At 42.9% G+C, this 17737-nt stretch overlaps 1 protein-coding gene across 4 annotated transcripts in view; it reads left to right on the top strand.

The window, feature by feature from the left end:
• LOC139577557 (KN motif and ankyrin repeat domain-containing protein 4-like) overlaps nt 1-17410 on the top strand; it is a 101492-nt gene extending 84082 nt beyond the window's left edge. For all 4 annotated transcript variants that reach the window (XM_071404628.1, XM_071404626.1, XM_071404630.1 and 1 more), the window contains exons 5-10: nt 6761-7027; nt 8399-8483; nt 11611-11830; nt 12106-12248; nt 12734-12934; nt 14000-17410. In XM_071404628.1, coding sequence (XP_071260729.1) covers nt 6761-7027; nt 8399-8483; nt 11611-11830; nt 12106-12248; nt 12734-12934; nt 14000-14146 — 1063 coding nt within the window. In that variant the 3' untranslated portion in view covers nt 14147-17410. The remainder of the gene's footprint in view (nt 1-6760; nt 7028-8398; nt 8484-11610; nt 11831-12105; nt 12249-12733; nt 12935-13999) is intronic.
• Nucleotides 17411-17737: the final 327 nt, after the last annotated feature.

The raw sequence follows: 17737 nt of genomic DNA on the forward strand, positions 1-17737 counted from the left end.
GTCGGACCCTGTCAGGATGTTGTTCCACCTTTTCCTGCTGTCCAGGGAAGGGGTCCAGTTGGCTAGCTCTTCAGGGAGCTCTCCGGCTCTATGCCCGCTGATTGTCATTATCTCTCTGGCTTTCAGAGAGAAGCTTCTGATGGAGTGGTTTGTGTATTTTTTGTGTGCCGACATCCTAGAGAGAGAGAGAGAGAGAGAGAGAGAGAGAGAGAGAGAGAGAGAGAGAGAGAGAGAGAGAGAGAGAGAGAGAGAGAGAGAGAGAGAGAGAGAGAGAGAGAGAGAGAGAGAGAGAGAGAGAGAGAGAGAGAGAGAGAGAGAGAGAGAGAGAGAGAGAGAGAGAGAGAGAGAGAGAGAGAGAGAGAGAGAGAGAGAGAGAGAGAACGAACTTTGGATGCAACAAGATTTGAGAAACCTAATATCAAAATATGTAGACTATTTATTTCCACAACAAACCTTGCACAGTCGGCGCAGCATGGAACCGTGTGTTACCTCCGACTGGCTCCCGACTGTACCACACACTACAGAGACCACCCGCTTGAGATGCAGGTAGAAGGCTGGGGTGTCTTGCAGGAGCTTGCTAATATACACTGAGTATACATTAAGAACATCTTCTCTTTCCATGACATAGACTGACCAGGTGAATTCAGGTGAAAGCTATGATCCCACACTTGTAAATCCACTTCAATCAGTGTAGATGAAGGGGAGGAGACAGGTTAAAGAAGGATTTTTAAGCCTTGAGACAATTAAGACATGGATTGTGTATGTGTACGTTTCAAAGGGTGAATGGACAAGACAAAATATTTAAGTGACTTTGAACGGGGTATGGTAGTAGGTGCCAGACGCACCGGTTTGTGACAAGAACTATAACGCTGCTGGGTTTTTCACATTCAACAGTTTCCCATGTGTATCAAGAATGGTCCCCCACCCAAAGGACATCCAGCCAACTTGACACAACTGTGGGAAGCATTGGGGTCAACATGGGCAAGCATCCTTTTGGAATGCTTTTGACACCTTGTAGAGTCCATGCCCTGACGAATTGAGGCTGTTCTGAGGGGTGGTGAACTCCTAGCTGAGAAATGGTCAACTCCGTTCTCTAATATCGAGGTTGAGTTTTGATAAGTTGAGTTTTGATAAATGGTCGCGTGATTTTCGAGCAACAACATTGAGTCACCTTCAATCAATACTAATCAATTCTGAAAACGCTTACCTGTACCTATGTTTGTTCTGTACAACCGCGGTCCTTCCACGGGCTGCTGAAATTCATACTTTTACTAAAAACTTTTATTGAATACAACCACCGACTTTTTCATAATTTGTACGTAAACTACGATTCAATTGGCACATGTGCATTCGCGCTGAGTTGAGCAACACAAATTTGAAAAAAGTTGGTTGTATTTGTTATAAAAGTTTGCATTAAAAGTATGAATTTCAGCACCAGCGGAAGGACCACGGTTGTACAGGACAAACATAGGTACATGTAATCAATCACAATGCTTGTTTTGACCAATCCATTGTAGAAATTTACACACGGAACACTACAGATGCCATATCTTAATTTTAGCCGGTTTCACACAGCAGGAAAATGTATTATGTTGTTTTAATGGACATTTTCTGTAAGGTAGCCTTGCAGTTAGAGAGAAACCTTGAGCAAGGCACTTAACTGATTCAGAGGGGTTGGGTTAAATGCGGAAGACACATTTCAGTTACATTCAGTTCGACAACTGACTAGGTATCCCCCTTTCCCTTTCCCTTTTAACCCCCCACAACAACAGCTCCCCGGGCGCCCATTGTGGCAGCCCCCCGCTCCATCCAAAAAAACTGTATGTGTCTGTGTGTGTCTTTCAGAGGGGTGGGTTAAAAGCAGAAGTAATATTTCGGTTGGACCTTGTGTGCAATTGACCAATAAAGTTATTTTAATCTTAATCTTAATTTTCATTAGGGCAAATCAAGACTGAAATGTTCAAGAGAAAATTACAACCTTTATAAGCCTTTTTAAACCTTGAATACACTACAAGTTTGCATTTCCTGCTGTGCAGGAAAATTCCTGCAATGGTATGATCAAATTAAGATACGGCATCTGTATTTCTTCACACTCCTCACACAGCCTGTGGTGTTCTGGCCTTCTGCTCACCCTTTCTCTGTTTGTCTGCTCCATCTTTCATCCTGTCTTTCCCATAGACACATTGCCCTCACTCTGACACTGATGCTCTCTGATTCAGCTGTGTCCTGCTTGTCAAAGGCCTCTCTCCTGTCTGTGTGATTAGAACAGGCTGGCCTAGCATTAGTGCTATAGTTAGTATAAGTAAAGGACTAAGCATTAGTGCTATAGTTAGTATAAGTAAAGGACTTAGCATTAGTGCTATAGTTAGTATAAGTAAAGGACTAAGCATTAGTGCTATAGTTAGTATAAGTAAAGGACTTAGCATTAGTGCTATAGTTAGTATAAGTAAAGGACTTAGCATGAGTGCTATAGTTAGTATATGTAAAGGACTCACACCCAGGCTCAAACCCAGGACCTCTGCCTTGCTAGCACATGTGACCACCCTCCTGAAGCTTCTTACCAGTCACTGCCACGCAAAAAGCTAGCTATTTGCTGGCACAAATGGGGACACTTCAGGCTGAGGAGTAAGTTTCACACATTCCCATGTGCTACAAATATACTACCTGCTGACTGGCCCTCCCACCAGCACACACATAATTACTATAGCCTGGCCATAACACATTGCTGGGCCTGACAGCAGACAGCAGCCCGCCCCTCTCATCAAAACTATAACACACAACACAGTCAGGCTGGATCTACTGATGTACTGATTCTTTGATTTCTTACCTGATGAGGTTCATTCAGATAACAGCTCCAAGGGAGACTCTTATCATGACACAACAAACTATAATAATTGTGGAAGCTGAACATAATAAACATTTCTGAAGACGTTTTTTAAATTGTTTAAAAAAATTAGGGGGTCGAACATCTTTAATATTGCAAATAGATTGTGGATTCTATCAATGTAATTGTCTGCATGATTTCCAATCCCCCATATATATTTTTTATATATACAGTTGAAGTCGGAAGTTTACATACTTAGGTTGGAGTCATTAAAACTCGTTTTTCAACCACTCCACACATTTTTTGTTAACAAACTATAGTTTTGGCAAGTCGGTTAGGACATCTACTTTGTGCATGATACAAGTAATTTTCCCAACAATTGTTTACAGACAGATTACTTCACTTATAATTCACTATATCACAATTCCAGTGGGTCAGAAGTTTACATACACTAGTTGACTGTGCCTTTAAACAGCTTGGAAAATTCCAAAGAAGGATGTCATGGCTTTAGAAGCTTCTGATAGGCTAATTGACATAATTTGAGTCAATTGGAGGTGTACCTGTGGATGTATTTCAAGGCCTACTTTAAAACTTCTTATGTCTGCAATCCCATTAACAGGATGATATGACAACAGCCAGTGAACGTGCAGGGCACCAAATTCAAACAACAGAAATCTCATAATTAAAATTCCTCAAACATACATGTATCTTATACCATTTTAAAGGTAATCTTGTTGTTAATCCCACCAAAGTGTCCGATTTCAAATAGGCTTTTCAGCGAAAGCACCACAAAGGATTATGTAAGGTCAGAGCCAAGTCACAGAGAAACACAGTCATTTTCCCAGCCAAAGACAGGAGTCACAAAAAGCAGAAATAGAGATCAAATTAATCACTAACATTTGATGATCTTCATCAGATGACACTCATAGGACTTCATGTTACACAATACTTATATGTTTTGTTCGATGAAATGTTAATATTTATATCCAAAAACCTCAGTTTACATTGGCGCCATGTTCAGAAATGCCTCCAAAAAATACGGAGAAATTGCAGAGTCACGTCAAATAACATAAATACTCATCATAAACTTTGATGAAAGATACATGTTTTACATATAATTAAAGATACACTTGTTCTTAATGCAACCGCTGTGTCAGATTTCAAAAAGCTTTACGGCAAAAACACAGTATTCAATAATCTGAGAACAGCGTTCAGCCACAAAAGCAAGCCATACAGTTACCCGCCAAATTGTGCAGTCAACAAAACTCATAAAAAGCATTATAAATCTTCACTTACCTTTGCTGATCTTCGTCGGAATGCACTCCCAGGACTCCTACTTCCACAAGAAATTTTCGTTTTGTTCGGTAATGTCCATCATTTATGTCCAAATAGCTACTTTTGTTAGCGTGTTTGGTAAACAAATCCAACGTCAGGAAGCGCGTTCACTAAAAGCAGACGAAATGTCCAAAAGTTCCGTAACAGTCAGTAGAAACATGTCAAACGATGTATTGAATCAATCTTTAGAATGTTTTTAACATAAATCTTGAATAACGTTCCAACCGGAGATCTACATTGACTTCAGATGTGCGATGGAACACAGCTCCCTCTCATGTGAACGCGCATGGTCAGAGCATGGTCAAGTCATGATAGACCTGACTAATTCCTGTCTCCTTTGGCCCCACTTCACAGTAGAGGCATCAGACAAGGTTCTACAGACTGTTGACATCTAGTGGAAGCCGTAGGAAGTGCAAACTCATCCATATCTCACTGTGTATTCAATAGGGTCTTTGTTGAAAATCGACCAACCTCAGAATTCCCACTTCCTGTTTGGATTTTTCTCAGGTTTTTGCCTGCCATATGAGTTCTGTTATACTCACAGACATCATTCAAACAGTTTTAGAAACCTCAGAGTGTTTTCTATCCAATACGAATAATAATATGCATATATTCACAACTGGGACTGAGGGGCAGGCAGTTTACTATGGGCACCTCTGGGCACCTTTCATTCAAGCTACTCAATACTGCCCCTGCAGCCATAAGAAGTTAAAACTCAGTGCCTCTTTGCTTGACATCAGGGGAAAATCTAAAGAAATCAGTCAAGACCTCCACAAGTCTGGTTCATCATTGGGAGCAATTTCCAAACGCCTGAAGGTACCACGTGCATCTGTACAAAAAATAGTACGCAAGTATAAACACCATGGGACCACGCAGCTGTCACACCGCTCCGGAAGGAGACGTGTTTTGTCTCCTAGAGATGAAAGTACTTTGTTGCGAAAAGTGCAAATCAATCCCAGAACCACAGCAAAGGATCGTGTGAAGATGCTGGAGGAAACAGGTACAAAAGTATCTATATCCACAGTAAAATGAGTCCTATATCGACATAACCTGAAAAGCCAATCAGCAAGGAAGAAGCCACTGCTCCAATACCGCCATAAAAAAAGCCAGACTACGGTTTGCTGCAGATGGGGACAAAGATTGTACTTTTTTGAGAAATGTTCTCTGGTCTGATGAAACAAAAATAGAACTGTTTGGCCATAATGACCATCGTTATGTTTGGAGGGAAAAGGGTGAGGCTTGCAAGCTGAAGAAACCATCCCAACTGTGAAGCACGGGGGTTGCAGCATCATGTTTTGGGGGTGCTTTGCTGCAGGAGGGACTGATGCACTTCACAAATAGATGGCATCATAAGGGAGGAAAATTATGTGGAAATATTGAAGCCACATCTCAAGACATCAGTCAGGAAGTTAAAGCTTGGTCCCAAATGGGTCTTCCAAATGGACAATGACCCCAAACATACTTTCAAAGTTGTGGCAAAATGGCTTGGGTATTGGAGTGGCCATCACAAAGCCCTGACCTCAATCCTATAGAAAATGCGTGGGCACAGTCAACTTAGTGTATGTAAACTTCTGACCCACTGGAATTGTGATACAATGAATTGTAAGTGAAATGATCTGTCTGTAAGCAATTGTTGGAAAAAAGTAGATGTCCTAACCGACTTGCCAAAACTATAGTTTGTTAACAAGAAATTTGTGGAGTTGTTAAAAAACGAGTTTTAATTACTCCAACCTAAGTGTATGTAAACTTCCGACTTCAACTGTATATTGTTGCTAATTAGCTGTTCTGTGAATGGAAAATTCTCACTTTTTTTAAAGGGTTCACTGTGTCATATAAGAAATGTAATAGCCTGATTATGGTTGCCTGATTATGGTAGCACTTCCATACCAGGAAGTGCATGCTGTATACCTCTGTTCAGATGTTTTCTCCATCCATACCCTCCTTGTCCCTCATCACAACCCAACTTTAAGAAACACACACACACACACACACACACACACACACACACACACACACACACACACACACACACACACACACACACACACACACACACACACACACACACACACACACACACACACACACACACACACACACACACACACACACACACACACACACACACACATTGCCTTGAGAACATAGCACAGACCTCCTTCCACAGACCCTGATCCCATGACCTCTCCTTACACTGCCTCTATTTGCCCTTCTCCTTCTGGCATTCTGTGGCCCCTGAACAAAAGGTCCACAAACATCCATGAAGGAACACTATTCTATACCAGACCTTAGTCTATCTGACCTTAGTCTTTCTGATCAAAGGCCCTATAGAAGTTCCTTGACAGTGACAAAAACCTACAAACACACATACCTTTTCATGAAGTACCATCTAATTATGCACCTTTCCATGAACCATCTACACCTGACCAAGCCATGTTCTCACTGGTCACAGATGTTAGTGATTCCAAGATGTTACACAAAAATGCTTTGTTAGGCCAATGGCCAGCCCACATGGGGCTGAATGGCCTTATTTGGTCATTTCAATGCTCTTCCAACATCTGTACTCTCACTGATGTTGTTTGTGCTGTTGTTAATGTCCAGGTATGAGACTACCTCGAGTGAGGAGGAATCCAGTGAGGAGGAGAAGGGGGAGGTAGAGGAGGAGGAGGTGGACAGCTCTGAGCTTGAGGAGGAGCAGGAGAAGGAGGAGGGAGCTGGAGCAGCTCAGGGCCCGGGGGAGGCCACAGCTACAGAGGAGGAGGCCCAGGGAGCAGGGGCCCAGGCTGGGGAGACAGAGGGCCATGAAGACTCTCAGGACCCAGAGAACAGCCAGGCACTCCTGGAGGAGCAGCCAGCTGCAGCATCAGGGTATGTAGGGAGATAGAAGGAAAGTGTGGATGTGCGGGGAAATGGATTATCAAAAAAAGTATCATTATTTAAGTAGTGAGATAGAGCAGTTGGTGACCAGGACATTTGTTGTTTAACTCCCACAGTGGGCCAGCCACCAGGCAGTTCTTGATCAAGGTTCTTTACCCATATTGGTTCATTAAATATCATCCAGAGTGGATGACTTCTGAAATGATAAGCGCATGCGGTTTTGCCGCAACAGAGTAGAGCAACACCCTTCAATTGATGCGCTGGGAAACAAACGAAAGTGGACGCATTTTTTCACAAAAATTGATCAAAAATTTAATCACGGATAATAATAAGGGAGCAGGAAAACTTAGAAATTGCCTACAATAATTACAATAACATTTCAAGCAACAAATTGACAGATTTCCAAGGAAAGCCCAGAGAGGGGTAATACCAGATTTTTTTTAAAACACCTGTAACTGCCATTTCCTGCCATAGTGTTGCAACCAGTCCACAAGATGGCGCAGCACACCTCTTACATTCTTTATGGAGAACCTTGATCCAGGTCTTTGTTCAGGTGAGGGCCAGCTGAGTAAAGCCTGGAACCTACAGTATAGAGCCTTCAGGGCCCAATTAGACCACAATGAGACAGGTGCTGAGTGAGGCTTTAATATATCAGCCGTCCACCCCACTGATGGCGCCTAGCCCTAGAATGGTCCGGCCCCTTCCGCTGATGACGTACCAGACATATACACACATGTATGCACACACACACACACGCACACACAAATACACACAAAACACACACACACTAAAGTGTGATTCAGTTACATGGAGGATGTGTTGGATATGTTGACTTTTAGGCTTCGTCTCAGAAAGCCCTCAGGGGCCGTGCTATTGTTCTGTCTGTGTTAGTCAGGAAGGAGCAGGCGAGACATGCAGCGGCGATGTGATGTGATGTGATGCAGCGGCGTGATGTGATGTGAATCAGACATGCCATGATTCTATATTACCACAGGGGATAAAGTTCCACAGTGAAGAGATAGGAAAAAGTACAGTCGTGTGTTTATTGCTTTCGATGAGTCATCGTCACATAAGTGTACCTTCATCTTTATTTATAGTCTCGGTAAAGCTAATGTCAAGAAATGTAAGCTATCATGTTTCATAAGGAATGTGCTTTGCATTATGCTACCGTTGGATTTATGTATCTGCTTTTTGCTTATGCTTATGAGCCAGGTATGATTAGGCCTGGGATGTTTTGAGGGACTTGATTTCCCTACTACGGTTCATGCTGATTTAATCCAGACCATTTCACCACCACATATGTCTGTCTGTCAATATGAATTGCTATCAAAGGTAACTTTAAGTCATGTCATGTTCACACAGGGAGACGATCGATAAGGGCTTCATGGAAGCGTGTCACTACATTAAGGATCGTATGGCAGAGGTGGTGGCCCCCGATATAGAAATGGTAAGAACGGTTCCCTTCAAACTGTCGTGCCTGAGGTTAGTCGTGGTTAAGGCCGACACCCTCTTCACATACAGTACCAGTCAAAAGTTTGGACACACCTACTCATTCAAGGTTTTATCTTTATTTTTACTATTTTCTACATTGTAGAATAATAGTGAAGACGTCAAAACTATGAAATAACACATATGGAATCAGGTAGTAACCAACAAAAATGTTAAACAAATTAAACAAATCAAAATATATTTTATATTTGAGATTCTTCAAAGTAGCCACCCTTTGCCTTGATGACAACTTTGCACACTCACCCTTGGCATTCTCTCAACCAGCTTCATGAGGTAATCACCTGAAACACATTTCAATAAACAGGTGTGCCTTGTTGAAAGTAATTTGTGGAATTTCTTTCCTTCTTAACCAATCAGTTGTGTTGTGACAAGGTAGAGTTGGTATACAGAAGATAGCTCTAGTTGGTAAAAGACCAAGTCCATATTATGGCAAGAACAGCTCAAATAAGCAAAGAGAAACAAAAGTCCATCATTACTTTAAGACATGAAGGTCAGTCAATAAGGAACATTTCAAGAACTTTGAAAGTTTATTCAAGTGTAGTCACAAAAACCATCAGGCGCTATGATTGAAACTGGCTCTCATGAGGACCGCCACAGGAAAGACCCAGAGTTACCTCTGCTGCAGAGGATAAGTTCATTAGAGTTAACTGCACCTCAGATTGCAGCCCAAATAAATGCTTCACAGAGTTCAAGTAACAGACACATCTCAACATCAACTGTTCAGAGGAGACTGTGTGAATCAGGACTTCACGGTCTAATTGCTGCAAAGAAACCACTACTAAAGGACACCAATAATAAGAAGAGACTTGCTTGGGCCAAGAAACACGAGCAATGGACATTAGACCGGTGGAAATCTGTCCTTTGGTCTGATGAGTCCAAATTTGAGATTTTTGGTTCCAACCACCGTGTCTTTGTGAGACGCAGAGTAGGTGAACGGATGATCTCCGCATGTGTGGTTCCCACCGTGAAGCATGGAGGAGGAGATGTGATGGTGCTTTGCTGGTGACACTGTTGGTGATTTATTTAGAATTCAAGGCACACTTAACCAGCATGGCTACCACAGCATTCTGCAGCGATTGGCCATCTCATCTGGATTGTGCCTAGTGGGACTATCATTTATTTTTCAACAGGACAATGACCCAAAACACACCTCCAGGCTGTGTAGGGGCTATTTGACCAAGAAGGAGAGTGATGGAGTGCTGCATCAGATGACCTGGCCTCCACAATCACCCGATCTCAACCCAATTGAGATGGCTTGGGATGAGTTGGACCGCAGAGTGAAGAAAAAGCAGCCAATAAGTGCTCAGCATACATGTATGTGGGAACTCTTTCAAGACTGTTGGAAAAGCATTCCTCGTGAAGCTGGTTGAGAGAACGCCAAGAGTATGCAAAGCTGTCATCAAGGCTACTTTGAAGAATCTAAAATATATTTAGATTTGTTTAACACTTTTTGGGTTACTACATGATTCCATATGTGTTATTTCATAGTTTTGATGTCTTCCTTATTATTCCACAATGTAGAAAATAATAAAAATAAAGAAAAACCCTTGAATAAGTAGGTGTCCAAACTTTTGACTGGTACTGTATGCGATCCATGAACAGCGTGGGATTTTAATCCCAGCCCGACTGGTCTTCACACTATGTACCTCATTTTTGTACCGCTTTCAATAAAAACTGGGAAAATACCTGAAAACATATTTTTTTGTATATAAATTACAAGTGCTAACAAACGTGACCCCTAACCCTACCTTGAAGTCCACACCTCGGCTAAACCCTAAACACACCCATAATCCTAACCCTAGCTTCTTGTCCACATCCTGGTTCAACTCATAGAGATTTAGTTGGAGAGCTCAACCTATGGCATCTGTGACAGCAAGGCCAGAGCCACTGATGCTATCTCCATTTTGAAGTTGTAAATGTTCTTCTTCTTTTGTGTTTGAAAAAAGCATAAAGCGTATAATGGTGATTTACCGCCACCTGCAGTGCTGGAGTCTTGAACCAAATCTTGTGTGTCATTCATTTATTTTGGCTACTAGATGGTGGTGATACAGCTTAAAGCCATTTACAAACTAGGTAACCAAAAAAAGAAGCCAAAGGTCTGAACATTGGCTTATCCCTCCCAACCCATAGGAATCACCACCCAGTTGACTACTTGAAAATGATGGAAGCCCTCAATGGCAATGTCCTTGCAAAAACAGGGTTATATCCAACTAGAGATCTCTAACTATCTTTATGATTCAACCCTAACCCTATCCTCAACCACAACCCTAACCCTAGCTTCATGTCCACATCCCAGTACAACCCTAACCCTAGCCTCAACCACAACCCTAACCCTAGATTCGTGTCCACGTCCCGGTACAACACTAACCCTAGCCTCAACCCAACCCTAACCATAACCTACTGCAACCCTAACCCTTGTTGGGCACAACATCGTACAACACACATATTCTGCCGGTAATGTACCAGGAGAGTGTGTGTTGTGTGTGTAACAGTGTGTGTTTGTGTCTCCCCTCAGAGACATGTTCTGACAGCGTTGTACCAGGAGAGTGTCTTCACACTATGTACCTCATTTTTGTACCGCTTTCAATAAAAACTGGGAAAATACCTGAAAACATATTTTTTTGTATATAAATTACAAGTGCTAACAAACGTGACCCCTAACCCTACCTTGAAGTCCACACCTCGGCTAAACCCTAAACACACCCATAATCCTAACCCTAGCTTCTTGTCCACATCCTGGTTCAACTCATAGAGATTTAGTTGGAGAGCTCAACCTATGGCATCTGTGACAGCAAGGCCAGAGCCACTGATGCTATCTCCATTTTGAAGTTGTAAATGTTCTTCTTCTTTTCTTCTTCGTTGTACCAGGAGAGTGTGTGTGTGTGTGTGTGTGTGTGTGTGTGTGTGTGTGTGTGTGTGTGTGTGTGTGTGTGTGTGTGTGTGTGTGTGTGTGTGTGTGTGTGTGTGTGTGTGTGTTCTCTCCCTCTGTCAGAGACATGTCCTGACGGTGTTGTACCAGGAGTGTGTGTGTCATAGTGTGTGTGTGTGTTCTTTCCCTCTGTCAGAGACATGTGCTGATGGTGTTGTACCAGGAGTGGTTCCGTGTGTCCAGTCAGAAGGACTCTCTGGCTGACACCGTCACCCTCTACCTGAGAGAGGTGGGCATCGCCACGCCGACCCTCCTGCGTTACATCGTGAACCTGGCCGATGGTAACGGCAACACAGCGCTCCACTACAGCGTGTCCCACTCCAACTTCCCTGTGGTCAAACTGCTGCTGGACACAGGTACGGGATAATCATACACCTCTCTCCAACACCCTCACTCTCATCTATCAATTCAAATCTCTCTCACCCCTTTTTCCTCAGTCTCTCTAGCTCCCCTTTTTTTCTTCTCCATACCCTTTTTCCTCATCCAGTCCTTAGCTATTGACTTGAAATGGCCTGTTGTGTGAGTTTGTATGTGCTCGCGGAACGCTTGAGCACCCGTACGTATGTCTGTGTGTGTGTTCATGTACTTTTGGTTTTGTGTACTGTATGTGCGTGTGTGTGTGTGTGTGTAGGTCTGTGTGAGGTGGACATCGTGAACAAGGCGGGCTACACAGCCGTGATGCTGGCCTCCCTGACAGCTGCTGATGGATCAGAGGACATGGAGGTGGCTCTGCAGCTACTGAGACAGGGAGATGTCAATGCCCGCGCCAGCCAGGTACACAAAACATGTACACACTCTCTCACCCCCCCCCCCCCCCCCACACACACATTGTACACTCACAGACACACATTAACACTGAGCCGCTGTATAGTCACACTAACCTGCACTCAGGCAGTCACAGACTGTATATTCACTCCGCTATCTACTGTACAAGCCATTCTATAGACATTGAAACACCTGCACACAGTCACCTACAAGCCCTTTTTTTACCTCTCCTGCACAACTTAGTTGTTGTTCACCTTTTAAACCTTCATACTTTTGTTTTATATTTTCTTGTGTGCCCCAAAAAAAGTATATATATTTAACAAAAAATACCTATACTCAATACAAACCTACTCACCCAGTCACTCAGGACCAGTGTACTTGACTCTCTTCCTCACACTCATTCTTCCTACCACAAACATATATCGTTTCCCTCTCTCACGTTTCCTTCCTGTGCTCTTTTCTTTTCTCTTGCTTCTCTCTCTCCTGGTTTCTAGGCAGGGCAGACGGCTCTGATGCTATCGGTCAGCCATGGCCGTACAGCCATGGTGCGGTTGCTGCTGAGCTGCCAAGCTGACCTCAACATTCAGGACAAAGACGGTTCGACCGCACTCATGTGCGCGTGTGAGCACGGTCACACCGAGATCGTTCGGGTGCTACTGGAGTCTGGCCACTGTGACACCAGCCTCACAGACAAGGTAGGAACGCACGCACACACATGCTGTACACATACACACATCAGGGCATACACACAAACATGAACACATACATACCACAGGAGATTGGTGGCACCTTAATTGGGGAGAATGGACTCGTGGTAATGTCTGGAGCAGATTCAATGGAATCAAATACATTGTTTCCATTTGTTTGATGCCATTCCATTTGCTCCGTTCCGTTCCGTATTATGAGCCGTTCTCCCCTTAGCAGCGTCCTGTGGTACATACAGTACATTCACTTTTGGACTTCCCAAAATGTTGCATTTCAAAACAACTCAACAGTGCCACCACATGGCTAAAACTGTGAAGTGCATCATGTTAATTTAATTGAATGAGTACAGAGACTCGCAGAGGATGTCAAATCCCCTAACCTTTGGGCTGCAGGGAATTGACCAGAAACACACTATCCTATTTTACCTCCACCGAGTGATAGCAGCATGGGCAGCCAGATATTAGCTTCTAGGTTAATGACTGGTTTGTAGTGATGTCTCTCTGGGTTTGACACACTAATCCCTCCTAGAAGGCATTACACTGTACTTGATGTGTAGAGGTGTCTGTATGCGAATTGCGTGGAGGCTATGGCTAGAATCAGACCTTGTGTGAGGCCTCCAGGGCAAAGTAGACCCTGGAACCCCAGACATCATTGTGTGGGTGTGGGCTGTGGCAGACAGGCTGCAAATATCACTCTCTCTATCTCTTCCTTTCCCATGGTCCTGACATGGTATTATCCTGCTCTCACTCTCGTCCCACAAGCCAGCCAGGAATCGAACCAAGAATCTTCCGATTCAGAGTCAGACGCATTATCCATTGCACCACTGGCCCATTGTGACAATCACATTTTTTGGGGTGTAGGTTTTGCCTGTACGCTCATTACCCAGGTTTCCTGTTTCTCCTGTTGGTCCCACTGTGGGAAGGGGAGGGAGGGAGGGGTCTAAAGCACACATTCTCTGGCTAGTGGAGAGGACAGTGTTCACTGTTCAAACATGATTAACCCACACTGTTTTTGTTTTCTCTAAAAGTGAATCAACATTCTCTCTCTCTCTCTAGGATGGTCAGAGGGCTCTGTCGGTGGCGGTAGCGTCCTCCCACGCTGAGATAGTTGACCTACTCAAGACCCACTCAGATTCCACCACCACCCAGGCCTCCAACCCCTCTGCCACCATCATCACCACCACCACAGCCTCTCTCCTCTGAGGCCCCTCCTGTAGCCCCTCTCTAAACCCTACCCCAGCCCCGGACCCACCCACCCTGGACCCACTATACCCCGGACCTCTTTCCCTGGACCAGAGGAGGCTGGTGGGTGGAGGTATAAGAGGACTCCTATAGCTCCTCCCACCAGCCTCCACTGTCATGGACCATACCCTTTTCCAGACTGTCTGGAGGACAAACAAAGGCTGTATTCACCACCACTGCCTATGTCTCCCCACCGACCAGGGCTCAGCTCACAGATAGGCCTATTGGACCGGAGCCCCACGGAACCAGAATAGTACACATTCTTCACATTTCTGCCAACATTTAGTGAGTGGGAACAATGTATCAACTGTTTGGCAGCCAGCCAATGTGACACTCAAAAACCCAGTAGCAGTGGCAACAGTGGTGATTGACAGGTGATCCAGGAAGAGGGCAGAAGGACACCAGAAGGATGATGGATTGCTGCTTTCTAATATAAAACAAGCTATTCAGGCCAAAATAATCTTAAACACATGATCTACCTTAAAAATCGGTCATTTTATTATCAATTCTATGTTTTTCCTTTTTCCTTTTTATACCTGTAGCTAGGTTTCCATCCAATTGGCAACAGATTTTCATGCGAATATTTTAAAATCCGCATAACGAAAATATGCACATTTTCCGCCCGATGGTGTGTTTTAAGCAAACTGACTTGTGGCAGGAAAATTTAATCTGTGCGTGATGTATTGCACACAAAATTTTAATTTTCGCTTAAATTCAAGTTCAATGTTTTTTGTTGTTGTGTGTTTAAAAAATATATATGTTTAACCTTTATTTAACTAGAAGTCAGTTAAGAACAAATTCTTATTTACAATGACAGCCTACCCCAGCCAAACCTGGACAACACTGGGCCAATTGTGCGCCACCCAATCACAGCCGGATGTGATACAGCCTGGATTCGAACCAGGGACTGTAGTAACTCCTCTTGCACTGAGATGCAGTGCCTTAGACTGCTGCGCAACTTGAGAGCCAAAAGTTCAATCAACCAATTAATCAATCAAATGTATTTATAAATACCTTTTTCCATCAGCAGATGTCACAGTGTTATACAGAAACCCAGCCTAAAACCCCAAACAGGAAGCAATGCAGATGTATAAGGGAAAAACTCCCTACAAAAGGCCGGAACCTAGAAGAAAATATAGAGTACCAGTCCCTGAAGGCTGGCCAGTCCTCTTCTGGCTGTGCCAGTTGGAGATTATAAGAGTACATGGCCATTAAAGCCAGATAGGTCAATGAACGTTTGAACATATTGAAGAACTAAGTCAATGTGTTTCCATCGCATTTTACACTAGTTTTGACACAAAAACTGTTGCCTTAAATATCAAATATACCTACTCTGGTCAGCCAACAGCTCGCAGATACACTGCGGGTAGGCTAATCTACACAGTGAGATTATTATGGATACAAATATTTACATTTGTCAAATGGCAGTCAAGCATCGATCATCATGACACCAGAATAAGACCCTCGATATTTATTGGAACAGAACATAAAGTTCACAGCGTGCACTTTCAACACCCTGTGAAGTTCATCATAATTGACTTAATAAGTAGCCTAATAAACTGCATGGCTTCCCGAGTTACTTATTTGCGCATAAAGGTGTTTCCAGCGGCATTTCACGCAAAATAAATTTTACCGACACAAAAATATCCCACCATGTCTAACGAACAAATTCTCTGTCGGCATTTATAAAATTGTTACGAAATTTCCTGTTTGCATCACAGCTGTTGTGATTTTTTTTTTTTTATACGGTCTGACTTTACTCACATGAAAACTGGATGGAAACGTGTTCATTAATGACATCACTATTATTTTATATTTGGACATGAGCCATTTATTTAACTAATACAGTCTGAATGTTATTATGGCGTTTTATCAAATACAGACAGTATATTTATTTTGCAACGCAATTTGTTTCACTCTGTTTGATTGACACACGCTGTACATATCCAAGCTTGGTTTTCGTCAGTACGTCCTGACGACTGACTCACTCAGACGTCTTCCAATATGAAGGTTGTTCAGAAGGACGCAACACGCAGCAATATAACAACCCTCGCAGAAGCTACACAAGCTACAGCTGCAGTATAACTGTATACTCTACTGAACAATTTACTTTCCCGCTCTATCTCTCTCTTTGTCACTCACACACCTCACGCGCACACACACTCTCTCGCTCGCTCCACTGTAATGCATCCCATCCTCTGTCTGCCTGCTTCTAGACGACAAATTAAATGATGTATGCACCCAAATTGCTACAAAATGCACAACGAATGTCAGGCTATTTTACATTCCAGATACAGTGTCATTCAAATCTCTACAGGACTATGGTGCAACATCACACCACTGAGCACGGGAAGCTTAGCAGTAGACTACTATCCATCATTGGCCATAATGTAATAGGGGTTGTAACATTTTCTGTAACGTTTCAGTCAGTTAGTAATGTTACCACCCCCTGTCCCGTACGGACACACACAGGCTGCTTTCACTGCTAGAAAAGTAGAACGGTTGTTTTTAGGGGACTGCTCTTCTCTCTTCCGCACCCACCTCTTCTCTGTATTGAACGATGGCTGAGTGTGAAGTAATGGCATGATGAGAATATCCTAGCTTGCCTATCAGAAAATGAAGAGGTATGTGGCGCAATGTGGTTTTTCATACCCGGTCCTTTAAGAACCCAGTCCTAAAGGAAAGGGGCTGTACTCACAAGGTGGGGTGGTGCTGTCTTTCTCACCTGTTCATCAGAAACCAGGCCTAGGAGCTGAATACTGACCTCTACTGTTTAAAGAAGAGTATAGCTAACTACCTGAAGATACAGTATTGTGAAAAATATATCTGGTATTGTCTGACATTTGCCCTTAAATATATTTGGTATTTATTCAAAATGCTATATTTTTACAATATACAGTATATGCATGGGCCAATAGTCCAATGAAGATGTTGGAATTAAATATGTGAATGTATTGGTTCTTCTGGATGGTATATATACGCTGATTGGTCTACTCTAAAAAAATAAATGTGACTGTTAATTGGTTGGGTGGTTCATGCTCGTCTCTTATTGGACAAGGCTGCGTACTGTACTGTGTCAATAGGACTGACTGTTGTAATACTTTATCACAATCAGATGTAAACAGCTGTACCTGCCTGTAATATTCCTACTATCAAATTGGCTTGAATGTTAACCATTTGCAAATCAAAGAATTGCTTCTAAATAAAAATGAAAATTTGAACCTGTTTTGGGTAGAAGTGTATAATGTGATGATCCAATGGATATTATCATCTAAGGTGCATTAGCCTCTGAAGGATGGCTGAATAAGTGCACACTTATTTCCCCCCCCCCCCCTTCTGACCATCTACAGTGCCCTCGGAAAGTATTCAGACCCCTTGATTTTTTCCACATTTTGTTACATTTCAGCGTTATTTAAAAATGGATTAAACAAAACATTTTCCCTCACCAATCTACACACAATAGCCCATACTGACAAATCAAAAACATATGTAAATAAGGTATTTTATTTTTTAACGTAAGTATTCAGACCGTTTGCTATGACACTCGAAATT

This window comes from Salvelinus alpinus, chromosome 6 (genome assembly GCF_045679555.1).
Source record: "Salvelinus alpinus chromosome 6, SLU_Salpinus.1, whole genome shotgun sequence".
In the NCBI taxonomy this organism is placed as follows: Eukaryota; Metazoa; Chordata; class Actinopteri; order Salmoniformes; family Salmonidae; genus Salvelinus; species Salvelinus alpinus.